Source organism: Carettochelys insculpta, chromosome 3, assembly GCF_033958435.1.
Source record: "Carettochelys insculpta isolate YL-2023 chromosome 3, ASM3395843v1, whole genome shotgun sequence".
In the NCBI taxonomy this organism is placed as follows: domain Eukaryota; kingdom Metazoa; phylum Chordata; order Testudines; family Carettochelyidae; genus Carettochelys; species Carettochelys insculpta.
Window position 1 is genome coordinate 45387789 of NC_134139.1, and position 25762 is coordinate 45413550.

The window sequence follows — 25762 nt, forward strand, 5'->3', positions numbered from 1 at the left end:
TGGGCTGGGGCAGAGGGTTGGGGTGACTGGGTGGCACTCACTTTAGGCAACTGCCCACAATCACGGGCACAGCCCTCTGGCAGCGGCGCTTAGGCACTGCCAGGCTGCTGGAGGCCTGATTGGGCTGAAGTAGGCTCCAGGAGATAGGCCGTGATTCCAGGAGACCCGGGGGGGAATCACCAGCCACAGGCCTTGCAGCTGGGCTCCGCGATGCCAGCTCCGAACAGCAGAGGGTGCTGGTGCAGCAATTACAGGGTGGCTTGCTGTCGCCTTGCCAATGGCCCCCGGTAGGGTCCTGGCCCCCTTTGCTGGGGGCTGCCCGGATGCTCTGCTCTAGCCAAGAGCCTGGGCAGGACTCGGATGCTGCCGGTGACTGTCCCTCTGGGCACAAGCGGATCCAGGCCCTGCTCTCGCCAGCCCAGCTGGGTGTGGTGCCAGGCATAGCTGGGGCCTGACTCACGGGAGACAAAACAGCTGTCACTAGAATAAGAGAGGGCTGGGCTCTTAAAGGCACAGGGGCCTTTCTGCCCTGCCTTGCCTGTCAAGCACCACCTGGGGCGCTGGAACAATTTGCATGGGGGGCGCTGAGAGCCATGGACCCAAACTGCAAGCCCTGGGTGTAATGAAAACCACTTCAAGGCAGGGGGTTCAGCAGCCTGCCTCATGCACCCCAAGTTCCAGCGCCCTGCCGGGCTGCTTCCGCTCCCCTACAGTCTGTGCTCAGACTGTCGCACACATCAGCAGGAGCCAGAGCAGATCCTCGGGGAAGGATCCCAAGGCCCAGGCCCAAGGCCCAGGAGGGTACCCCAGGCAGGTGGCTCAAAACCAGTTGTAGCTTAACAGGAAAAACACCAGGCCTGGGCAGGTGGTGCCAAGGCCATTTCAAAGGGGCAGGGAGGCCGGTGTGTGTGTAAATTCTCCAGCTTGTCCTGTAAGTCACTGACTGCAGCCCCTACCCACAGCTTGTTCCCACTTGAAATGGACCCATTATGTCCCCCACTGCAGCCCTTATTGCTCCCATCGCTGGGGTCTGGGATAAGGCAGGGCCTGAAGCTCAGATTAGCAAACACAGGCTTTGTGCAAGTGCCTTTCCCTACTGGCACCAGCATGAATGAGCCCAACTCCTGGGGCGCTTCTCAGCCCCTCGCTCAGCCCAGTGGCCCAAGCCACTCACCAAGCCTGGGGCCTTGAGGGGTTCGCCTGAGCAGTTCCACTCTCCCAGGGGCCGCACAACACGTGCAATGAGTGCACAGTTCTCATCTGCCACCTTTTTGTCTCTTCTCAGGGCTGGAGGTCCCAGCACATCTGCCTCTCCCCTCCAAGGGCAACTCACAGTAGCCCTTCTCCCTGCTTCTGCACTGGGCGTAGGAGGGGGATGATGTGCCCACTGCCCCTACAGCTGAGCTACCCCAGTCTGTCCTCCTGGCTGGTCTCCTCTGCAGTGGCTGGTAAGTAGCTCTGAAGGGGGAGGCTTCACATTGCCCTGTTCTCGCCTAGGTTTGGCTGCCTGACCCAGTCCACGGGGCAAAGACCCTGTTCTCCTGTTCCCAGTTTCCTGCACATCCCACAAAAGGCTGCTAGGTGCTGGGCATTTTGGAGCTAGCCCTGGACTGGTGGCTGACACCTAGAACAGAAAAGGTCCTAGGAGGGTGTTCTGTTACTGCAGCCATTGGGCGACGCATGCTCGGGGCAGTGGGATTGCCCAGGCTCTGACCCTGTCCTGCTCCCTCGAAACCAAAGGCAAAGTTTGCCCCTGACCTAACTGGAAGGCAGCTGTGACCTGAAGGGGTGAAAGCACAGATCCTTAGGGCAGGTTAGACTTCGCTAAGTGAGTGCAGTGTACTGGGAGTGTGACCCCTTTCCAGCAGGGCTGTATCTGCTCTGGCAGGGGAAGACTGGGGGCAGAGCATGAGGCTCTGGGCACGTCCTGTGGCTGCCCAGGCTGAGCAGGCTGGAGATGCAGCGGTGTCATCGGCCAGGGTTCTTATGTCACTTCCAGCCTGTGTGCCACATTGCCACTCTCCCAGCCCCACTCTGTTCTGGGCTCTTGCTCTTAGCCCCTGGGGCATTCTCCTTCCTGCAGCTGGTTGGAATTAGTACCTGGCCAGCCTCACCTGCTTGAGGCTGTCAGCAACTGGTTATGACCTTGTCATACCATGGAGGCAAACTTGTCCTCCAAGGGAAACCTGCTCCTGCTCTCCCGTCCCCACTCCCTGGCTGGTGCCTCTCCCCCGCTTTGCACCAAGCAGAGGGATGCAGCTCTTTTCAAACACAACAATGAAAACAAACAAGCAGGAGGCTCAGGTGAGTTTAAAAGCAAACACTGAGTTAGAGTTTCTTCTGCCAGGACTCATCCAGCTACATTCTCTGTGAGGTCGCTCAGTGCCGCACGCCCAGCCCCCTGTGTGTGCTGGATGCACACAATTGTACGCTGCTCACCTGGCACAACGTTCACAACCCCCCTTGAGTGCTTGCCTAGCACAGACAGTGCCAGGTGCAGCCCCACCACCCAGCCCCTAGTTATGCAGCACCATGTCCTGCATATTCAGCCCTCCTGCCTTGCATGCATAACCTGCCGCCCCACGTGTCTCCTTAGGGCATGTAACCATGTGCAGTCCTACATACTGCATGTTGGGCTTTATGGGTACGGATTCACTGTACAGCCCCCAACACTTGTGCATGGACACAGCCTTCTCTCCCACAGGCTGTGACTACGGGCCAGGGACGGGGAGTCACGCTTCGTCCAGCTCCGTCAGAGGTCCTCCTGATCTGGTCCGGCTGAAGGGCACCAAGAGCAGTGGGTAGGCAGCTGTCTGGATCTCCTGACCACTGGAGATATGGGCAGTGCCCTGTGCAGTGCCCCTGAGTGGGGGTGCTGACAGGATCGCTGCCTTTGATACAGCCAGAGCAGTCCCAAAAGCGTGCCAGTGGAGTGGCTGGAGTTTCCCAGTGCACAGCTGGGTTAAACGGGCTTAAGGCTGCTGTGGAGGAGCAGGGCCTCTTGGTGTTGGGGAAGCAAAGCCCAACCCTGGACATCCCAGGCTGGGTGAGAGGAGTGACCCTGCCACTGGCAGATGAGCCAAACATGCAACCTGGGGGCAAAAGGCATAAGTGAGCCTGGTGAGCAAGCCTGCCCCATGGGGAAGGAGGAGGGCAGCCAGTTCTGTGGCCTGAGCGTGGGAGTGGGAACCAGGAAGGTTAGGGTCATTTTCCTGACTTGGCGACGGATGTGCTTTGTCACCGTTTGTCTCCGTTACCCCGTCTGGAACGCAGAGGGCTGACCCACGAGCCCACTGACGGGAGGGGTGAGGTTAATTAACATTTGCAAAGTGCTGTGTGATTGCCCTGCAGGCTAGGGAGCGTCTGGTGTCCTGTGCTGGCTGGAATCTGAACTACTCAAGCGCGTGTCATATGCCCTATACTTGTATGGTGATTCTCCTTCATTCCAGGGTTGGATCCTCTGCTTTTGGAGCTGGGCAAGGCCTGAGCCTCTAACTTGGCTCATGGGGGGAGCCAGGCTCGGACCCTTCGCTGGGACACCGGGGCCTGCCCCCTGGCCTCTGGAGTGGGGATCTGTTTGGGCAGCAGCTGGGAGAGTTGAGGCCTTTAGTGAAGCCTCCCCACGCCCTGTAACAGCCAGGAGCGCTGTGCTGAGGCCGCTGGCGATAGTAGCCGGCGCTGCAGCCCAGGGCGAGATCTCCTGGCGCAGGGGGGGAAGGGGACACTCGGCCTCCCCGGGCAGGGTGTCTGCCTGCAGCCGCTGCGCCTTTAATTCCCCGGCCCATCCCCCGCACCCTCAATCAGAGCTGCACGCTCGGCACATCCTGCCCGGCCAAACCCCACCTTCCTCCGCTGCTGCAGCTGCCAGGCCGCGGCAGGAGCCGAGGGGGCAGGGTAGGGAAGGGCCGAGCCGGGCCCCCCGGAGCAGCCCCACAGTAAGTCCGCGCCTCGGGCCATGCTGGGATCCGCTTAACAGCTCAGCCCGCTGCGGGCTGGTTTCCGGGCCGTGCCCCCGCCCCGCCCCAGGGCCTGCCGGGCAGGGAGGGGCCGGGGGGCGCTCGCTCGCTCCTGCCGGCAGCTGTCGGGTGTCAGTGCCGCGGGCAGGTGAGTGAGGGCGGCGGCCCGGCCGGCAGAACGGGGGTGTCCCCCGATCTCTGCGGGGGGAGGGGGGGTGCCAGGCCGGGGGCCCCTGGCTGGAGAACGGCCCCGCTCTGCCCCCTGGCCGGCGAGGGACCGGGGCAGGGGCAGGGGAAGTAGCTCTGGGCGGCCCCCGGAGCCGGCAAGGCCGGTAGGGGATGTGGCGATCAACCTCTCACTGGCCGGGGGCGGGGGCGCGGGCGCCTCGCCCCGTATCCCCTCCCTGAGCTGCTGCTCTGCTCGGGAGTTGGCCCCCAAGTTCTGCCCTGCCCTGCCCTGGGGCTGCCTCGGGGAAGTCCCGGGGGGCTCTTACTTCCACCCTCCCTCGGCGCCCTAGGGAGTCTCGTCGGGGAAGGGACATGGGGAGGAAGGCGGGGGTGGGGGCCGAGAAACGACAGCCCTGGCCTGGCTCTGACCGCAGAAGCGCTGCAGCAGTGGGGCCTGGAAGTGTCTCCACAGAGGAGGCTGCAGCCCGCTGTCCCTGGGGGCAACGGGAGACCGGGGAAGCCCTGCCTGCGGCTGCCTATTGCCGTCTGGCTGCGGCTTGGCTCCTATTCCAGGCTGTTTACCGGCAATATTTTTCCTTCTCAGAAGCGCTGCCCTGAGCCGAGTTCTCTCTAGGAGGGTCTTAGCCTGTGCAAGCCCCTCGGAAAACGGTGCCTTTCCCTTTGTGCAGCTGAGCTGTCAGACTGCACCCCGGCTAGCTCTATGGTTACCAAAGAACCCCAGGGCCCATTTCCCTGGAGTTAGTGCAAACTCCCTTGGCCTGGCCAGGTCCCAGGCTGTGTAACGGCCCTGCGCCTTCCTCTAGTTCTCCTGCCACTTTCCAGGTGCCTGCCTCAATTGTTCCTATGTCGTATTCCTGTGTGGTGCGTCCCATCCCAGGTGTGGCTGTGCTTCAGTGCTGGGTGACCAGGTGTGTACAGCCCTGCAAATCCACAGACGTCTGCTCTATATCCGTGCATATCCGCATCCACAGATTCGGCTCGAGGCGGCTCGTTTTTTTGCAGTTACAGACACAGATACAAACTTTTATCTGGCACCCTGCAAATTTGCAATACCAACTTTGTATCCACAAATATCCACACCCACAGTTAGAGAGGCAGGTATCTGTGAATCAGTTTTGCAGATGCAGGTACCAATCTTGTATCTGCACAGCTTGCTATGCAAACTGATATGGTATTTCCTTTGTTCCCCTGAGAATGGAGGACAGGCAGGTCCAGGCATGGTTTGAACCAGAAACAGTTCCTGGTCTCTTTGGTATGGTCTGAGCAGCCATCTGAGATGCTGGGCTCTTTGTGGAGGGGGCAGGGCTCAGTCACGCACCTCCCTAAGTGCAGCTCTGAGCCTGCTTGTCCTGTTTCCATGTGCTTTCTAGGCACTTGGGTGGGGAGGGGGTATCCTTTCCCAGTGTCTGATGCAGGCCTGTGCCCTGCTGCTGTACCTGCAGGGATTGTAAGCCGGGTGCTTGTTGTATTACCAAGCCCTTAATGCAGATCTCTAGGGTTGGCATGGAGCCAGTCCTGCGCTAGATGCTTTGGTCCCACCCCTGCATTGAGTGCTACCCACAATCAGATAGCCCTAGCCAAGACATGAGAGACTGCTGCAGGAGATGAGGCGAGCAGCCACCCTGCATCTGCTGGGCAGCCCCACGTAAGCCCAACAGCCTCATTCTTGGGTGCCTTGGTCAGCTCAGCAAGGAGCCTCCTTAAATGCCTGGGAACCAGTGGTGGTGAGAAGACCTGGGCTCTCGAATGTGTGTATGGGGCACTCCTGTGATCACAGCAGGAAGCAAAGGGACTTGGGATTCCCCTTAGAATAGTGACCTGGGTTCTGTGTGGACTCCTGTGCACCTGAAGAGAGATCTGCCTATGAGGTCGCCCTACTGTCCGGTGAGAGTGTCACACTGAGCATCCCAGTGCATGGATCCAACCAGTTTTGATGTCTGTTCCCACCTGTGGGAGTTGGGGGGAGGGAAGCAGTGAATGGGAAAGAACTGTCCCTCGGGGTGGCGACCTGGCTGGAAGGAAGTATGGGTGATTCAAGTGCTAGCAGGGGGCCAGTCTCTCCTGGTGCACGGAGACTAGAAAAGCCAGGCCCTGGCACAAAGGTGGAGGGGGGTTGGTAAGGCTAATCATATTCTGCAACTGGAGAAACTGAGGCACAGAACAGCACAATGGCCTGCTCATGGTTACGCAGGGAATCAGTAGCAGACCTGGGATTTGAACCCAGGAGTCCGGGGCTCCCTCCCTAATTGGTAATGGTAGCAGCCACCGAGTGAAGAGCTCGGACAGGGCCTGATGTTGCTGGTGATAAAGTGAACATGGAACTGGTGTACAGGGTCAGATTAGGGATTGTTTGGTGTTTTTTTTTTTTTATGGGGGGCTGGGGCAAGAGCGAGTGGGGGCCCTTCCCGCTCCCTCACAACCCCCCCTGCTCCTGTGCTCCTGTCTGGGAAATGGGGCTGGGGCACAGGAGGTTTCTCCTGCTCCATGAGCAAGCCCTTGCCCCAGACCTCGTTCCCCAGGAGGAGCACCAGGTGGGCAGAGTGGCTGATCTGCCCCCTCGGTGTACAGTTTGTTAGCATGCTGGAGGGAGGCTGTTGACAATGGATGGGCCGGTTGGTTTGCCTCAGAAAGGACAGGAAAGGTGTCTTCCAAACCAAACAAATAGGGAGGGCAACTGTGTTTCCCCTGGAGAACCTCGCTGTTCATGCAAGGGAGCAAGCTCTCCTAGCCTCACAATGCTCTGGAGCTGCAGGCTGCTCTGATGGGTGGCAGGGCTTGGGGAAGGGTGTGATGGCAGGGAGCCCAGATGTCACTGACTTGTTGCATGAAGGAGAAGGTATTGCATGGAGAGATGGGGAAGCAGAAACATACTGGGTCCCGTCCCATCCAGCTCCTGGAGGTTTGGCCCTGTTCTACATGGGCTGGCCGTGAGGCTCCCTGCTCCTCTGCAGGTGTGGTTTCCCAGCCACATCCATTCTGGTGGGAAGACTTCCCTGAGATTCAGCTTTAATTCCCACTGCCTTAATCCCCCATCCCTCTAGTTACACCCTTACTCCTGCCCCACTGTCCGTACCCCATCATGCCCCGGTCCAGGGACTGCATACTCCATTCACAGCCCCCTCTGAGCCAAGGCAGGCAGACCTAGCTCTTCTGGCTCTCTGCTCCCGGGCCTGTCTCTGAGCTCCTTCCTGTGGGCTGCTTTCTTGTGAGGAGATGCCCAGGAATGAGCATTCCACCCCCAGTACCAGAGCCTTTCCCACACACCCCAGGAGAAGCCCATGGAGGGGCTGTGATCTAACGGTTGTGTCAATGCTGGATTTGTCCCTAGTAGAGCAGCCCTGGGCTATCCAGAATTGGTGGCCGCCCGATTTTGCTCTGGTTTATTCTGGTTCGTAGGCCGTGCCCATCACCATGGTATCTGAGCACCCTGCCCAGGAGGGGCGTTCCCACCACAAGGTCTCCCAGGCATCTGTTGGGAGCAGTGTGTTTCTAGGGGGCTGGTCTGCAGGAGCCCACGGAGCCAGAACTGCCCCATGGCGTCAAAAGATGAGTGCTGCTGGCGGGGCCTGCCAGGTACAGAGCACGCAATGGCCACTCCTTGGGTGACAGTTTGCTTCTGTTTCTCTGAAGCACCATCCAGAAATACACCTTCTATATGCCCACCCAGGTGATTGACTGGTTCCATCAGCATCACTCCACAGGGGGAGGTCTGTCTGCTCCTCTTCAGCTGACATCCAGCCCTGTTCCCCCAGCGTCTGAAATGCTCTTCACTCCCTCTGCACTCAGAAGCTCTCCAGGATCAGTAGCTGGTTTCTCTCCTTTGTGATCACAGCAGCCAGCAAGGCCTTCCAAAAGGCACTGAATCATAAGGCTGCTAATAAACTCAGCTGGGCAAAGCTCAGCTTAGCCACAGGCAGCCTGGCCAGCACAGGAGCTGCTGTGGTGCTGGGAGGAGCTTGAAATGGTTGCAGAGGAAGAAGAGGGGTAGGGAAGGCTGCAGGGATGAAATAAGAGGCTGCCCCCCCCACCCACACATACACCTCGGGGGCATGAAGAAAAGTTTACAAACATGCCCAGAGTGTTGCTAGGGCAGGGAAGTCTGCCTAAGTCTGCAGCCAGCCAGAAGCCACCAGCCCCATTCTTGTGCAGGGCTCTTCAGGCAGCTGATAATGCAAACGTCAGCATTTAACCATGTCGCTGCTGATGGCTGCCTGCAGGGTTGGATCCGGAAGGTTGGTCTGTGCAGTTCTGTGCAGCGTGACTGGGAGTGGCACTGCATTTGAGGGCCACAAGTGAGTGGCACTGGAAAGATGACCCCGATTATTTTTGTTCCCTCCTTGTTCCTGAAGCCAGTCAGCCAGAGGGGAGGAGATGAGAGAGCTGTTAGGGCAGAGAGCCCCACCCACCTGAGCATTTGCCACAGTGCTTGGCCCCGGGCTGGACACCATTGTTTTCCAGGGTAACCGCCAGTCATTGAGCATGTGAATCACCTGGGCAGGCCATTGCTGGCCCAAGGATAGACAGGAGTAGGGTGGGGGCTGGCGGCTCTCTCTGCTGTGGGTGAGAGAGTGGCAGTGCCATTGGGGAACGCTTTCCCGTGGCCAGAATATGCTCATGTCTGTCAGCACCGCACAGGCCTGCCAGCGCGGTAAGAAAGGGCCTGGCAGAGCACGAAGAGACGAGAGAGACTGCAATGCCAGAAGCAAAGGCAGCACAGATGACTGTGCCTAGGGCTCTTCCTTGCCCTGCCCTGCCAGTCAGAGACAGCGGCAGCTAACCAGGGGACTTCCTGGAGGGGAAGGTGCTTGACTGGTGCATCAAGGTGGGGTGTCTGTGAGCTCCCTGGGCACCCGGAGGTGCTGGTGCTGTGGACCCAGGGGTAGGGAGCTGGCAGTAGGAGCTGGTGGGGGTTGCACCAGGTGCAGGAATGAAAAAGAGGGAGTCATAGTATGGCAGGGAGGGGCACAGTGGTGGTGGGGAAGGGAGCAGGATTGGTACTGACTGGAGCATGGGGTACTGGACCTGCAGAGGAATTAGAGCTGCCAGGGAGTAGGCACGAGGGGTGGCTGGTGCTGTAGGGGATTCTCCGCAGTGTGAGTGCTTTACTCTGCTCTGACTAGGCCTCAGCTGGAGTATCGCATCCAGTTCTGGGCACCACGTTACAAGAAAGATGAGGAGAAATTGGAGAGGATCTAGACGAGAGCAACGCAGGTGATGGAAGGTGCAGAAAACATGACCTGTTTGGGGAGACGGAAAGAACTGGGTTTCTTTGGTTTAGAAAAGACAGGGTGGAAATAACCGTTCTCAAGTTCCTGAAAGGTGGTTACAAAGAGGAGGAAGAAAAATTGTTCTCCTTAACCTGTAAGGGTGGGACGAGCAGCAATGGGCTTAAACTTCAGCAAGGGAGGTTTAGGTTACACATTGGGAAAAACTTCCTAACTGTCAGGGTGGTTAAACGGGAATAAATTGCTTAGGGAGGCTTTGAAATCTCCATTGTTGGAGATATTTAAGAGCAGGTTAGACAGACACCTGTTAGGGATGATCTAGATGGTGCCTGGTCCCACCCTGAGGGCAGGGGGCTGGACTTGATGACCTCTCATGGTCCTTTCCAGGTCTGGTGTTCTGTGATTTTTATGCCCTGATGGGGCACCTCAGTGGGGTGGAGCCACGTGCACTTCGTGTTTGATTCAAGGCCCAGTTTCTGGACCATATCAAGGAAGACAGCAGAAGTACAGGGTGGGATGCGCCAAGAGCTGTCCCAGCCTTCCAGTGCCTCTCCGTCCTGGTGACAGTAGGCATCCCCAGGGTCTGGGGAGAGCTCCTCATGACACAGTCCTATCCACTGGGGGTTGTTGAGGTTTCTCTGCAGGTGTCCGGCTCCCTGCCATTCCGGGGGGCTGTGACACAAGTGTCCCTTGCAATGGCAGGGATCGTGGCTGACTGGGGGGAGGCGTTATGGTCCCTGGGGCAGGATTTCTGGCTGCGCACACAACAGAAAATGAACTCTAGCTTCGCTACTGCGGTGAGACGTCCTGGAGCGAGCTGAGGGTGATTGTCTGAGCTGAGGGGTCCCTCTGTGCAAGGACACTTTCGTGTTTCCAGCGCTGGCCCTGCTGAGTGTCGCCCCCGGTAGGATGAGGAGGAGCCAGTGTGTCTGAGGGGCAGGGCAGGGTCCCAACAGGCCCTCTGGGCGCTATTTTACCAAATGCTTCCCAGTCTCCAAGGACACTAGTGTCCGTCCGAGTGAGGCTTGGCTGAGCCAGCCAGCGTCCAGTAGTGCCCCTCTGTGCCGCCAGGGCTCTGGTGCTGGCTGTGGTCCCAGAGCAGGCTCTGGAGCAGCAGTGAGGGGGGTTGGAGCTGACCTCGCTGGATGGGGCGAGGCAGTGCACGAGGGCAATCATGCAAACCCCCCGCCTCCAGGTGGGCGGAGCTGATTAAAGCCTTAATCTGGGCAAGGGCTTTGCAGGCCTTTACCCTGGTTGTGATGGGCTCCCCACCTCCACCCATCACTCACTGACCCCCGTGGGTCGCTCTCACAGGAAGGGGGGATGGGTTTGGCCTAGGTAATCCAGGCTTGGCTGGCTCTGGGGCCCACCCCCATTACCGTGTTCAGGGACAACTGATCGGTGACTCTTGGGGGGAGGGACGGCCACATCCCCCGCGCTAGTGGGGTTTGGTTAGTTGTACACACCCCAGCCGGGACAGTGCTGTGGTCCCGCTAGTCTGGCATCCAGGCGCCAGCAGAGCGGAGGGCTGGATGCTCCATAGTTCCCTGGTGCACACGAGCGCCTCTCCTGCCTATTGTGCAGGGAAATATGGCCTGTCAGGCTGGGTGCCCGGGCCCAGTTCTACACACCAGTCACAGCATCTGCTCTATGGATTGGGGCATGGGAATGGCCCTGACTGTGGGAGGCCACCCGGGGGCCCGTCTGCGCTGCCACCTGGCTCGCACTCAGTCCCTTGGGTTCTGTAGCGCCCCTTCTGGGGGCGGATCTCGGGGAGCAGACGGCGCTTTCCCACAGGTGGGGAGAGCCCTGCGCCAGCGTCCCATCCCCCCCATTGCTCTGTCACATGGTGCAGCCAGGCTGCCTCCATGCAGGGCAACTGTGTCCTGGAGCTGCACAAGGCAGGGTGAGGCAGAGGCTGCTGTTCCCCAGGAAGGAGGGAGCATTGCTTTTTGGAGGGAGGGGCGTGACTAAAACTGTTGTGGGTTTGCATGTACACACACACACAGAGAGAGCGAGAGCGCGCGCGCGCGGAGGCAGGGGCTGTCTCTGTGTCGGAGACGACTGCATCCTGCCTGTGCAGAGCTGGGTTTGAGTCACTCTCTCCTGTGGAAGAGGGCTGCCCCTCCCCCAGCTGTGCTCTAGCCTAGTGCCTCTCAGCCTTTCCAGGCGCCTGGAGTCGGAGGCCTGCCTGGGGCTGAAGCACATGAGTTAGCTGCCCAGAGCGGGGGCCCCTGTAGCGTGGGGCCCTGGGCAATTTCCCTGCTTACCACCCCTACTGCCCCCCTGTACTTCCAGCTGCCTTAAACCTGTCCTCTTGAGAAACCCTGCTCTGAATGAGCGGAATACCCCGGCAGGCCTCTTCCTAACCCCCGTCAGCGCGTCCCAGGCTGGAAAACCACTGCTCTAGCTTACTGAGCGCTGCAGAGACCTTGCTGCTTGCCAGTGGGCGCTCCAGAGTGCTGACTCAGCAGGCGCTCAGCCAAGGGCATCTCCAGAAGGAAGACACTGGTGCAGGCAAAACCTGCACTAGAGTGGGAACCTGAGGGGCTAACAGCGGGTCTGCCTGTTTCGAATACAGCCTGCTCCCGCATGGGGTGCTGCGGGGCATGCCCATGTGTTCCAGTTACTGCATCCCCAGCAGGAGGCGCCGGGAGGAGAAACACTGGGAGCTCTGTGCCTCCCCCAGGAGGAGGCGTGGGGCAAAAGCACTGGGTCTGGCATGGCTCCCATCTGCTCCACTCGCAGCCTCCCTCCCACCCAGCGAGCAGTAAGGGCAGAGCCCCAGCCGTGAGAGAGTCATTGTTCTCCGCCCTGCTGGGCAGAGATGAACAGTGGGTGTATTGCCCAGTGGGAGGCAGCCAGGCTTCCTGTGTGCTTGGCTCCTTCGCAGGCCGGTCTGCAATCAGTTTGCTGCCCTGTTCAGCGTTTCACCAGCGAAGCTGCTCTCAGCTGGGGCCCAAGGAAGCTCTCTTTGTTCAGTCTCACATTGTTGGGGGTAGAAATGTGGCCTGTCAGGCTGGAAGCCATGGCCCAGTTCTGCACACCAGCGACAATGTCCGCTCTGCAGATTGCGGTGTGGGAACAGCCCGACTGGATGGCCTCCCCAGGGGTCCTTTCTGTGCTGGCAGCTGGCCCCTGCTCAGACAATTGGGTTTGGGCTCCCTCGGAACAATCTATCAGGGGAAGATGATCACTGGGTGGAAGGGACTTTTCAGCCTGGTAAAGAAATGGCTGAAAACAGGGATGAGTCCATTATGCAGCAGTCGAGTGCCCTGCAAGTGTCTCCATAAAGCTCCAACATTGCAGCTCAAAGTGGGCCAGCCCTGGGCTCCCCACATGCAGCTCTGCCAGGGCCCCTTATCCCAGAGCTGTCTCATCTCTCCTCTGATTCCCCTTCCAAGCTCTGCTCCCACGGGGCAGTCCCGTGCCTAGCAACCCTGAATCTCCTCTTCCCCAGTACCCGCATCCCCCTCCACTGCTGTGCCAGTCTCACGTCTCCTGCTGCCCTTTTAATTGCAGGGGGAGGTGCTGAAGCTCCTGCTGCCTGTGCCTCACCAGCTGCACCATGATGCCCTTTGGGGGAATTGCCGCCCGGCTGCAGCGAGACCGGCTGCGAGCAGAGGGGGTGGGCGAGCACCACAACGCCGTCAAGTATCTCAACCAGGACTACGAGGCCCTGAAGCAGCAGTGCCTGGAGCGTGGCGCTCTCTTCGAGGACCCCCAGTTCCCAGCTGTCCCCTCTGCTCTCGGCTTCAAGGAGCTGGGGCCAAACTCTGGCAAGACCCAGGGGGTGCGCTGGAAGCGCCCATCGGTAAGTGCCTGGCGAGAGCTCTGTGGGGCTTGTGACATCCACCTGGCTCTGCTCAGTTGGGAGGCCCTGGACCGTGAGAGCTGCTCTGCCATGGTGACCTACGCTGTGGCCCCATCCCTTACACAGTGGCTCCCTCTGCCTGTCCCAGGCACCCTCCCTCCCACCAGGGGCTGAGAGCCCAGGGAGTTGTCTACTTGTTGCACTCTGTCCCTGTTGCCTTCTGCAGTGAGTTCCTCTTTCCTCAGTTAGAGCCGGGCTTTGAAATTTGGGGATTGGGCTCGGGATCACTCCTGCCCCTTCTGCATGGAACCAGACCTGCCCGGGGTGTGAGCACCTTGCCCTCAGTAACTGGGGACCTTCAATGTGAGTCGTCCTGCCGTTGCCCCTCGGGTGGTTGGGGGCCTGTCTCTGCAACCAGTCTCAAGATCTTTCCCTACTGATCTCTTTCAAGTAGTTGGTGTCAAGGCCCCTTGCCCACAGCCGGTGGCAGTGAGCACCCATCTGCTCTGAAAATGCTGTCACCTCTGCCCCAGAACCAGAGCCCAGCTGACACCCACTGGGCAGAGGGCAGAGTGTGGATCTGCTGGCAGCTGGTGCCTGTGTCTGAGTCTCTGTCCCTCTGCAGGAAATCTTGAGTGACCCTCAGTTTATTGTTGGAGGTGCCACGCGGACGGACATCTGCCAGGGCGCTTTGGGTAAGTACTGTATGCCCAGGCCCTGCATGGCAGCGCTGGGTCCTGTCCGGGGCGGGGAGGAGGGGGTTGGGTGTGGAGTGTTGAAGTAGATTGAAATGGGGGAGGTCTCTCCAGTGCAAAGCACAGGCAGGGCAGTGATTCATAAGGGGCAGTTTACCAGCATTCTCTCCAGGAGATGAGGATTCACCCCAGGGTCCCAGCTGAATCAGCTCTGCTATTACTTCTGTTCTTCCACCATAACCCCAATGAGAGCGGGAGCTCTGCTCCCAGCCTGCCCAGATCTAAGCAGGACTTCTCTTCTGTTTAGCCTATGGAAAGGGCAGGAGCACACGACCCCTTCAGCCCTGCCTTGTGTGCTTGACTGCTGCTCTCAGTAGTCCTTGCATGTCCCAGTCAGCTATCCAGGTCCCATTGTACCAGACACTGCATATACATGCCTGTAATGAGCCACGTCCTGCTCCAAACAGCTTTCAGCCTTGGTACGTGATGAGACATCAGTAAACTGACATGGGACTGGGCAAGGCGACAGAGCTCTCTCCGTAGTGGGCAGTTGGTGGCCACTTGTCTGCATAGTGTTTTGTGGAGGTACCTCTGAAGGACTTTACAGATTTTCACAAGGAACGCCTTCGAGGCATGAGGGGGGCAAGGGAGAAAGCAGGGAGCTGGGCAGTGGTCCGGGAAGGCTGGCTGGGGCGGCAGACTGGATACTACATGAGGGCCATGTCTACACTAGCCCCAGACTTCGAAATGGCCACGCAAATGGCCATTTCAAAGTTTACTAATGAAGTGCTGAAATGCACATTCAGCGCTTCATTAGCATGCGGGCGGCCGCGGCGCTTTGAAATTGACGCAGCTCGCCGCTGCGCCGCGCGTCCCGACGGGGCTCCTTTTCGAAAGGACCCCGCCTACTTCGAAGCCCCCTTATTCCCATGAGCTGATGGGCTAGTGTAGACGTAGCCGAGAAGTGCTAGGCAGGTGGGGTTAATTGGGGAAGAGAGTTAAGGATGAAGCCAGATACCTTGGGTTTGATGTTGTGGAGAAGGGAGAGTCCATGGAGAGACCCAAAGAGGAAGATCTGCAAGAAGTCCTGTGACAATGTACAGACTTGCGTACTTTGGAGCACAAGCTTCCGTGGGCAGAGACCCGCTTCGTCGGATGACGTTGCAGATATTTGTTAGTCTATAAGGTGCGACAGGACTTCTCGTCGTTTTTGTGGATACAGACTAACACGTCTACCCTGCTGATAGTTGTCACCAAAGGGGGCGGTGACACAGAGTGATCTGAGCAGCAGCACTTTGCATGGTCTCTAGGGGAGCAAGATAGGATAGGATCACACATACCTAGAGCTGGAAGAACCTGCAAGAGTCCATCCCATCCATTCCCCCGCCACCCCACCATGCTGAGGCAGGACCAAGGAGGCCTCAACCCATGTGTGTCTAGCCTGTCCTTAGCAGCCTCCAGTGTCATGGACCCCACAGCCACCTTAGATAATCTGCTCTGGAGCTGAGCTTTCCGTGCGCTTCGAAAGTGTCCGTGACTGCTAGCCCAACTCTTCCCCTGCTACAGATTAAGACACTGACTTCTTGTTCTACTCCGAATGCACACAGAGAGCAATTGATCACTGCCCTCTCTATAAGTGCTCTTCGCATATTGGGCAACCGTTCTCAGGCCCTTTCTTGGTCATCTTTCCTGGAGATTCAGCACTCCCCAGTTTTTGTTTCAAACCTTTCCTGGTAGGTCAGATGCGCAAAAGCTCTTGTTGCATTGTTGCTCTCCTGTGGCCTCCCTCTGGTTTGGCTACATCTTTCTTAAAGCCTGGCACCCAGAACTGGATGCAGTACTCCGCTGGCAGCTGACCAGTACCAAGCAGGAGGGCAGTTACCTCCTGAGGCTTCCGGACAACACTCTTGGGTACATGCCCCAGACCTACAATGTTTCCCTAGACTTGGACACTCCCAAGCATATGTCAAGGCCAGTGGGGCCTGGATGGAGCAGTGATGGTGGGAGACGATGTTGGGTTTTGATCATGTAGCCAGATACTTAAGATGCTGCATAACAAAAAGCATCAGGATGTAGAGTCGGTCTGAGCACGTGGCTCTCGAGAGCAGGTGTGTGTGAAACTGCTGCCGTGTTCCACCCCAGAGAAGGCCGCATTTGAAGCGTGTGTCTAGTTTGTAGCACTCCCTGGATGCTCTGGGAACGTTGGAGGCTGCTGCAGACACAGCAGCATGAACCTGGGTAGGAAGCCACTCAGCCAGGCTGGGCACAGTCTTGGGGAAGAGAGTGGCAAGGTCCCCCACTCTTTTACAGCATCCAAAACTGGGCCTCACAATTGCGATTTATTCTGTTGAGAGTCTGTCCAGGAGACAGCCCTGGCCAGAATGGGCACGGGTGGGGTGCATGGGCCAAGGCTGAAATGGTAAGATGGGGAGGGCTGTGGGTCAGCAAAGAGGGGCATTGTTGCAGCTGTGGGTAGGGCGCCAGGGCTGGGAAAGCTGGGGGAGTTGCTGGTCAGGATTGCAAAGCACTGGCACAGCTGCGGTAAGGCTGGGCTCTCTGGGGGGTCCCCATGGCATCGCTATGGTCTCCAGGCCAGGCATTGCTGCCACTGCCCTGCCAAGGTTTGTGAGTGCAGCATGTGTCTCAGACGCAGCCAGGCTCGGGCAGGAAGTTCCCAAGGAGCTGAGTCATGAGGCGAGGGCAGCCTGTGGCGTGAGCATTGCTGGGGTGATGGTGTATGAGTCGGTGCCTGGGCTATGTTTAGAATTCCCAAGGAGATCTCAAAACCAGACTCTTCCTTGAGTCCGGTCTGGGGTGGCCCCTGAGTCCAGGCCTGGTTCTTCTGCCAGGAGCTTCCCTGCTCTGCCTCCAAGGAGCTCCCTCTGCATCCCCAGCCTGTGCCCACTCACTGCTTCTCCCAACCCCCAGCCTGTGCTGTTTCCCTCCCGCTCTGGGGCTCCCTCTCCCATTTGTCTTCGGTTTCCACCTGGTTGGTATTTGACCACCCCCACCAGGTTCTTCTACAGATTTACTAGTTGCCAAAAAAGTCATTTAACTTTGCAGGGTGTTTTTAACATTGGTTTAGCGGTTTGCATGATCACACCACGTAGGGAGAGCTGCTGTTCACGGTTTCTGTGTCCAGTTAAAGAGGCCGCAGTGTTCCCATTTCTGCAGTGTGAGCGAGAACCGATGAAAACACAAGCACAACAGCTGTCTGCCCACAGACACGCAAGCGCAGCCTGCGGGCGTGAGAGGGAGTTTGAGTCAGGCCGCAGGAGGAAAAGTGGGAGGCACATTAAAGAACGGAAGAGCAAGGCTCGCGCTCCGAAACTGCATGTTCAGTGACAAATGGCTAAATGAGGCAGACAACACAGCCTGGCCGGCAGAGTGTGCTGACAAAACAACCCCTCCCTTTGCTATCAGTCTGATCTAGAGATGGTCTCTGGATGCTGTAAGGGGGCTGTGGGGTGGGGGGTGTTGCAGCACTGCCTTCTGGTTGAGGGTTGGACTTGCCTTGGAGCGGGGGATGCTGGGTCTTTTGGCATTTCAGGCATCTCCAGGCACTCAGCTGCTTGCCACTCGCTGCATGGCTCCTACCCACAGGCAAGGCAGCCTGGCTTACTCCCTGCTGACTGACAGGAGCACCTGAGGGCAAGGCACAAGCTGGCTGGCCTCCCCGCAGTTCCTGCCCTCTCCATTGCTTCAGGGCGCACTGGCAGGGAGTGTGAAACCCTGGGCCTGAAGCCTGATGGGCCTGTGTTTCCATCCCCTGCCCTGGTCAGTGCCACCCCACTGGGCCCTTGGTGCCTTCCTGCAGAGGAGTGGGGTGGGATGCTGCTTCTGCCAGCTACCCAGGGTGTTATGGGGCTGAAACATCCTGGATCCCCCTGCCCAGAACCATGAGGAAGCTGCTGATCCTACTCCCCCACCCCTCCACATTAACTCCTTCAGTGCCCTGGTGATGCAACTCTCCCTGGTACCATAATGGGCTGCAGGCTGGAGGATCCTGTGTGGCCTGCTCAGCGAGGAGTTGGCGGGGGGGAGGTAGAAATGGAGCAGGATTCAGCCTCCAGTCCCAGGGCCTCAGCAGGGAGGCTGTAGGGAGCAGGAAGGGTGGCTGACCCCTGCTCCTTCTTGCTCAGGTGACTGCTGGCTGTTGGCTGCCATTGGCTCCCTCACCCTCAACGAGGATCTCCTGCACCGTGTGGTGCCCCATGGGCAGAGCTTCCAGGAGGACTATGCTGGAATCTTCCACTTTCAGGTAGGGCCAAGGGCAAGGCAGGGCAGCTCCCTACCCCACAGCGTGTGAGGCGGGCCCCGCAAGAGCAGGTCCGGCCAGCTGAGGGCCCAAGCCTCAGACTGGAATCCGTGGTCTAAGACCACCTGCACGGGGCTGGAGAGGTGGTGGGGGGCCACTGACCCACAGAAAAATCAGTTGGGGGCCACATGCAAGTGAGAAGCAAAACACAACCAAAACCCTGGCCCTCACCTGAGGCACCTCACTGCCCTCGCACTCCAGTCCCAAAGGCCCGGCCAGGTTCTGGGGCTTCCCTGGGCAGGAGGGGGTGCTGGGAGCGGGATGGGGGAGAGGTGCAAGGGCTGGGTGGCAGAAAGGTCAAGGGGTGGGCTGGGGTTGCGGGTTCTAGAAGCAGGCTGGAGGTGCAGGGTTGAGCTGGAGAGAGCTGGGGGTGGGAGATCTGGTCAGGAGCAGGGTGGGTGTATAGGTTCTGGCTGGGAGGTAGGGTGCAGGAGCAGGGTGGGATTGCGGGGGTTTACCTGCACAGCTCCTCAGGGGCACACATGGCTCTGTGACCCCCCAGGTACTGCCCCTTGCTGCTCCCGTTGCCTGCAGTGCTGACCAATAGGAGCAGCTGGGGGAAAGCCTCCAGGCCAGCAGTTCCCTCTGCTGCTGTTCCCTGGGGCGAGGAGGGGTGGGGATGGCAGCGTGCAGGGCCACTCTCTCTCCCTGCCAGGCAAAGCCTGCAGGCTGCCTCCGGCCTCAGCTTGCTTGCCCACTTAGGGCGGCCCCCCTATCCCCCCCCCCCCACACACACACACTGGGGAGCCGGCGCGCACGCTCCAGCCACACAATGGGAGTTGTGGTGCTGGAGCACCAGCCTGGGCCGCCCCCCCCCCCCCCCCCCCCCCCCCCCCCCCCCCGCCGGCGGGATGAGCCCTGAGCCCCACAGGCCATAGATTAGATTCCCCACTTCTTGTCTACCCTCAGTACCTGAGACGCGGCCCCTGCCTGCTTCCGGCTCCGCAGCTGTCCCTGCCCAGGAGAGCCTGCGCCTGCTCCTGCTCCTGCTCCTGCTCCGCTCACCCCGTGCTCTCCTCTCTCCCCAGATCTGGCAGTTTGGCGAGTGGGTGGATGTGGTCGTGGACGACCGGTTACCGACCAAGGATGGGGAGCTGGTGTTCGTGCACTCGGCAGAGTGCACCGAGTTCTGGAGCGCCCTGCTGGAGAAGGCCTATGCCAAGTGAGCGCACGCTGGCGGGGTGTGGGGCGGGAGAAGGCAGAGGCTGATGTGGGGAGCAGGTCTCTGGGGATTCCCTCCTGCGGGTGTCTCCTCTACAGGGTCACTTCCCCGAGGTGGGGAGCAGCGGGTGAGGGCCGGTGCTGTCTGCCCTGTTCCGCTCATCCCCGGGCTCTGTCTGGGCTGCAGGCTGAACGGCTCCTACGAGGCCCTGTCCGGGGGCAGCACCACAGAGGGCTTTGAGGACTTCACCGGCGGTGTGTCGGAGATGTACGACCTCAAGCGGCCGCCCCGGGACCTGGCCAGGATCATCCGCAAGGCTCTAGAGAGGGGATCCCTGCTTGGCTGCTCCATTGATGTAAGGGGTCTTCCCTGCCCTTCCCAAGGGGCTGGCGGGGAGCTTGGGGTCCCTTCTCCTCCTCCCAGCACAGGCTCTCTGAGGCCAGGTTGCTCCCTGCATCCGTCCCCCTCTGTGCCCAGCTGCCCAGGGGGATAGCCCTGGGCGGGGTCACGCCTCCCGTAATAGCAAGGGTAGGGTACTCCCCAGCTGGCATCCCCACCACCACCCCAGCAGGGCTGGCGGAAGGTACCCTGCCCCCACCAGGCGTGCCCCATGCTGAACACAAGGTGGCCTGCTACAGAGGGGCTGGGAGCAGAGCCGGCTTAGCCCTGCAGGTGTCTCCGGAAGGGGAGGCCTGTGAGGGCAGAGAGACCATTCGTGCCCTGCTGGAGGGGGCTGGCGCAGGTATCTCTGCGTAGTGCCCTCTTCTGGCGAAACCGTGAATCAGTCGCCGATGGTCAGCCATTTCCGAGGGGGCGTGTGGGGCTGTAAAACCAAGACCCCCAAACAACTGTTGCGGGGGGTCTGTGCAGCCCTCTGAGAGTAGGAGCCAGAGGGGGGAGGCTCCAGTATTAGTCCCCAGCCTGAAGGGTCCCAGGGGACGTACTGGGCAGTAGGGGGATTGCTTGCCGCCGCACCTCTGCCTTAGGTACGTCCTGCACAGGCATCCAGAGTACTCCGTACCCGTTCATCTCTCCTTGCCCCCACCCCGTTGCATTGCAGCCATCACTTCTGCAGAGCCCTCATGGCAGCAGCCCCAGTGGGGGGAGCAAATTCCATCCTGTCCAGTCCCGCACTGGGCCGCTTGCTGCTCCCAGTGTGCCCAGAGGGGCTGCAATTTACTCTCTTGATATGGGGCGACAGGTTCCAGCAGGCAGTGCGCTCCACTTTGAAGGGAATGGCGGGGCTGCTGGAGCAATGCATGCTGGGGCTTGCAAGCGCCATGAGCAGCCGCTCCAGACAGGTGAGAGCACTCCGGGCTTTGCTTTGGCTGCTTGGACACGGGGCGCTAGAACAGTCTGCACAGTGAGGGCGCTGAGAGCCATGGAAGCAAACGGTAATGCCTAGCTATAAGGGAACCCTCTTCAACCTGGGGGTGCTGCAGCCTCCCGCTGCCTCCCATCTCTAGTTCCAGCTCTCAGTGTCTCCTTAGCCAGAGGAGGTGGTGCTGGCTCTGGGCTCGGGGCTGGGGGTTGTACCTATGCTTCGTCCTTTCCCCCCAGATCACCAGTGCCTTTGATATGGAAGCAGTGACCTTCAAGAAGCTGGTGAAGGGACATGCCTACTCTGTCACAGCCTTCACCGAGGTGAGCAACCCGCTGCTGGCATCTACAGTAATTCCACGGCTCGGCCAGCGGTGCCAGGCTAACCTCCTTATCTCGGGATTTTGCCAGGTGGACTACCGAGGGCGCCAGGAGCAGCTCATCCGCATCCGAAACCCCTGGGGCCAGGTGGAGTGGACCGGCGCCTGGTGCGACGGGTGGGTGAGACAGGGCTGCCCTGCCAGCGCCACGTGGCACTGCTGGAAAGGGAGCCGTGGAGCGTGCAGTCCGGGTACCCTGTGCATAGCACTGCCAAGAGAGCCTGCCGCTCTGGATGCCCCTAAGGCAGAGAGAGTTGCAGCTCCAGGGTGGGCCCTGGGTGCGTGGCCCTGGGGCACCAGACAGGGTGGCACAGCTCAATATTGGTGTTCCCAGTGCTGTCTAACTGCCCCTTCCCTGCCATCCCAGCTCCTCTGAGTGGAACAACGTGGACCCCGCCCAGAGAGCGGAGCTGCAGCTGAAAATGGAGGATGGCGAATTCTGGTGAGTGTCGGCTCAGACGGATGGGGTGAGGTGAGGCGGGGGCGGAGCCATGAGGCTCTGACCTGGGCGGGCGCAACCTGCTTTGTCCTAATTGGCTGGATTTCTGCCAAGTCAGGGGACTGGGAACGTGGCTGCATCTCCCGCGGGGAATAACTCAGCTCTTCTGTGGCCATTCGCCCAGCCAGTCGCTTCCGAGCTTGCCAGGCCTGCGAGCACCAACACAGGGCCTGTCATAGTCCAGCCACACACCATGTCCCATCCCGCTTGCAGGCTGTTGCTGTGGTGATAGTGCCGGGCCGCACCCCCGGCCCACCGTTGGGAGCGCCTGCTTCTTGGCCCAGAGCTAGGGCAAGGCAGTGCAGTGGGGGTTGCTGGCCCCAGATGGAAGTGGAGCTGCTCTGCTAAGGGAGCCTGTGCTCAGGGCGGGACGCAGCCAGGCTGCCGATACGAAAGGCCCCCGCTGCGCTGAGTGGGGCTTGGACCAGCAGGAGAGGGCGCCGCGAATGAGCCCATTCTGGGCATAGCCTTCTTGGGGTGGAGGTGGCAGACAGGGCTGAGAGAAGCCTCTGCTGGCCCCAAGCACTGCAGCCTCGGGGACCCTCAGGGATGGGCTGGAGGGGACCCCCAAGCCGGTCTCCTGCACCTCTACCCACCTCACAGCCGGTGAGCAGTGGGGCACAGGGAGAGGGCCAGTGCCAGGAAGGTGAGGGTGTCCTGGATGGGAGGCAGGAGCTCCCCCTGCTGAGGAGAGATCCCACCGCCCATGCTGGGGTGGGCTGGACCGGGTCATGTGGAGTCTCAGTCTTTTCCCTGCCTCCCCTCCCCCATGCTCAGGATGGCTTTCAGGGACTTCACGAGAGAGTTCTCCAGGCTGGAAATCTGCAACTTGACCCCTGATGCCCTGGACAAGGACAACCTGAGCAAGTGGCACACCACCCTCTTTGAGGGCTCCTGGCGCCGAGGCAGCACCGCGGGGGGCTGCAGGAACCACCCAGGTACCGCCCACCACCGGCCTGTTCCTCAGGGTGTGTCGGCCCTGCAGTGTCCACCGAGGGTTCAAGTTCAGGCTCAGGGTCCAGGCGTCAGCTTTTTCTGTCAACGTGCAAATCCCGCTAAGCCAGGGCTGGGTTCCAGACGCACCAGAGCAGGGGATCCAGCCTGAGTCAAGCCAGGACCCCGCGTTCCAGCCCCGTTGCTCCGCAGTGTATACGCAGCCCCTCCAGACCTGCTCTGGGAATCTGCCAAAAGTCTTCTGTGTCCAGCTCGCGCTGTCCTCTGGGCAGCCGACTGAGACGGGCCGGCAGGTCCTCCAGCAGTGCACCATAGATAAAGCACTAGAGCGGCCACGTCTTTGGGAGGAAGCCAGGAGACCAGGATGTGGGGAGCTGGGTGTGCATCCACCAAATGCAGTGTAGATGCTGGAGACCCAGGCTGGAACTCAACGGTACCTCACCTGGGGCTACAAATGAGTGTGGACACTTAAGCCCTAGGTTAGCAAACCCCGGCTCTGCTGAGTGGAGGGCTACCAGCCCTGAGGTTACACTGCGGTTTAGACATACCCTAAGGCTCCAGCGTTCGTGTGTGGGATGGGGGTGCATGGTGAAGCTCTGGGAGCAGGTCTGCCTGGCGGTGGGATCGTGGGACCTGCCCTTACTCTGGCAGGGGACAGCCCATGGGCAAGGAACAAGCCATCATAGCCCATCTGAGCCCTGCGCCAAGGAAGGAGTGGCTGGTGATCAGAGACACAGGGTGGATGCAGGAGCCTAGCCCTCACGCAGCCTGTGCTGTGGGGAAGCTGTCACAATGGGGCAGGAGGCTGGGGCCCTGCTCACCCGAGTCATTATTCCATCTCCTGTCCCCCACAGCCACCTTCTGGATTAACCCCCAGTTCAAGATCAAGCTCCTGGAGGAGGACGACGACCCCGAGGACAATGAGTTGGCCTGCAGCTTCCTGGTGGCCTTGATGCAGAAGCACCGGCGGAAGGAGCGGCGGGTGGGGGGCGACATGCACACCATCGGCTTTGCCGTCTATGAGGTATGCCCCGGGCGTCACTCAGTATCCCCTACGGGCGGTGAGACCCCCCCATCCCCGCCTGCATGGGGGCAGCACTGCTGAGCTCCAGAGCAGGGATCCCCCAAACCCCTTCCCTTTATTCTTCCTGCCAGCGGGTGACACACCACTCCCCGCCCCCCCCCCGATATAGCATGGACGACAAGGGGTAGGGGCTCTGATATCCTGCCCTCCCTGCTCCAACGCCACCACCAGGTCCTGATAGCTCTGCTTGTCTCTCTCTGCTGTGTCCGCAGGTCCCAGAGGAGGTACGTCTCGAGCTGCCCAACTGGTGTGTGCGTCAGGAAGGGTCCTAGGGCTGTCAGGAAGGGGCTCATGCTCCTGAGACCCACCACCAGCCATGGGCACTTCATTCCAGCAGCCAGCTAGGGCAGGCCCTGGCCAAGCCTCGCCTGTGCTGGCGGTAGGAGGTGTGCCAAAGGGGGCTTGGCAAGGTAATGCGGCGGGAGCTGGCTGGGGCAACAACAGGTGTTCTGCATGCTGAGGCTGGGGGCAGGGAAACCCCCTGGTGTAATGGCTCACTGCAGCGTGCTCCTGCGCACAGAGCGTCGGGACTTTCACTTTGTCTGTAGGCGATGCAGCATTGGTCGGTGTTGGTGCCCGGCCCCTGGGTTGGCTGGGCTGTTGGTGGGACAGGGTGGACCTAGTTTAACAGCTCCCTGGGGGTGGGCTGTTCGGGTGGGGAGGTTTGATGGGGGCCCTCCAGCCCAGAGCAGTGACTCTGCAGCTGTGCTGGTATTCCTACCTGTCTGGAGCCCTGTGCCCTGGGCGCAGCTCCCTCCCGACTCTCGCCTGGCAGCTACCCATGGGTGGGTTTGGTCCTCAGGCCCAGGGCTGCCAGAACGTGCACCTGAAGAAGGAGTTCTTCCTGCGGAACCAGTCCCGGGCACGCTCCGAGACCTTCATCAACCTCCGGGAGGTCAGCAACAAGATCCGGCTGCCCCCGGGCGAGTACCTCATTGTGCCCTCCACCTTTGAGCCACACCAGGAGGCCGACTTTGTCCTGCGCGTCTTCGCTGAGAAGCAGTCGGACACAGAGTGAGTGCGCACGCGAGATGAGTGGCCAGGTCTCAGTTTGGGCTCTGGGGACGCTGTTGCCCAGCTCGGGCCTGGCTTGGTTCAGGTGGTCTCTGGGCATATCTGGCTGGGGAGGAGGCTTCTCCAGAACCTCCTGACATGAGTTGGAGGAGGACAGAGTCCCACACAGCCAGGAGCGAGGGGCCTGGCCCTTCCCTGCTCATCACTCCATGCCTGTGTTGCCCTGAGTCTGTGCTTTGTATCTCCTGGGGGTCTGGTTACACCCAGACTGTGGGGTAAGACAAGGCATGTTCCTTGGCCCCTCTCTGCAGGGGTCTCATAGCTAGGGAACACCCCACACCTCACTGTGCCCATCAGTCCCCCGCTCCCCTCCCTGCTGGCTCAGCGCTCACTGTCTCCCCCTCTTGCATCCCCAGGGAGCTAGATGAGGAGATCACAGCAGATCTGCCAGAACAGGTAAGAGTCCACCAACCCCAAGCCAGTGCCGCTCCCCTCAGCCTGCTGAGCCTTTGGGTGTCGGGGACAGCAGAGTGGGGCCTGCGGGGAAGAGCATCAGCTGCATACGTGTGCTTAACCTGCCCGATGCTGAGGGCGGGATTGAGGGAGGTGGGCAGCGGCCAGCAACGAACGGGGGGCAGCCGAAGGGCAGCAGGAGCAGGAACACCGTTGCAAGGGCAGCTCAGCTTTAACAGGAGGGTAAAGTACAGAGCTCGTTTGGTGACCTGCCCCTGGTTTCTGTTGCCCCAGGAAGAGATCTCGGAGGACGACGTGGACAGCTCCTTCAGGAACATGTTCCAGCAGCTGGCAGGAGAGGTGGGGGCTACCACGCATGGCTGTTAATGGCCACCCCCCCATCAGAGCTAGGCCCTGTTGTCAGGCACTAAACACACACAGCTGAGATGCCCCCAGACTTGGCAGCGGGATGGGGACATCCAGCTCAGAGGTGTTGGGTGGCAGCCTTTGCTGTGGCAAGGCTGGGCCACTCTGTACTAGCCAGGGGCCTGTCACTCAGTGGCTCAGCCCTTCCTCTCCTGTGAGTGTCAGGCCAGCCTGGATGCACAAGTGCCAGAGAGCTGGGCCAGGGCGTTTATGCCCCGCTTCGTGGGGGGGCAGTACCTTGAGCATCCCCCTCTCCCACTTCTGGCAAGCAGT

The 25762-nt window shown here is 60.0% G+C and overlaps 1 protein-coding gene across 1 annotated transcript in view; it reads left to right on the forward strand.

The window, feature by feature from the left end:
* The first annotated feature begins 3801 nt into the window (after positions 1 to 3801).
* The window catches only part of CAPN11 (calpain 11), a 28316-nt gene continuing 6355 nt past the window's right edge, over positions 3802 to 25762 (forward strand). The window contains exons 1-15 of the mRNA XM_074989769.1: positions 3802 to 3935; positions 12893 to 13184; positions 13810 to 13879; positions 18022 to 18140; positions 19226 to 19359; positions 19546 to 19714; positions 20920 to 21003; positions 21091 to 21176; positions 21427 to 21501; positions 22336 to 22496; positions 23367 to 23536; positions 23809 to 23820; positions 24399 to 24610; positions 25027 to 25066; positions 25358 to 25423. Of these exons, the coding sequence (XP_074845870.1) occupies positions 12939 to 13184; positions 13810 to 13879; positions 18022 to 18140; positions 19226 to 19359; positions 19546 to 19714; positions 20920 to 21003; positions 21091 to 21176; positions 21427 to 21501; positions 22336 to 22496; positions 23367 to 23536; positions 23809 to 23820; positions 24399 to 24610; positions 25027 to 25066; positions 25358 to 25423 (1644 nt within the window). The 5' untranslated portion in view covers positions 3802 to 3935; positions 12893 to 12938. The remainder of the gene's footprint in view (positions 3936 to 12892; positions 13185 to 13809; positions 13880 to 18021; positions 18141 to 19225; positions 19360 to 19545; positions 19715 to 20919; positions 21004 to 21090; positions 21177 to 21426; positions 21502 to 22335; positions 22497 to 23366; positions 23537 to 23808; positions 23821 to 24398; positions 24611 to 25026; positions 25067 to 25357; positions 25424 to 25762) is intronic.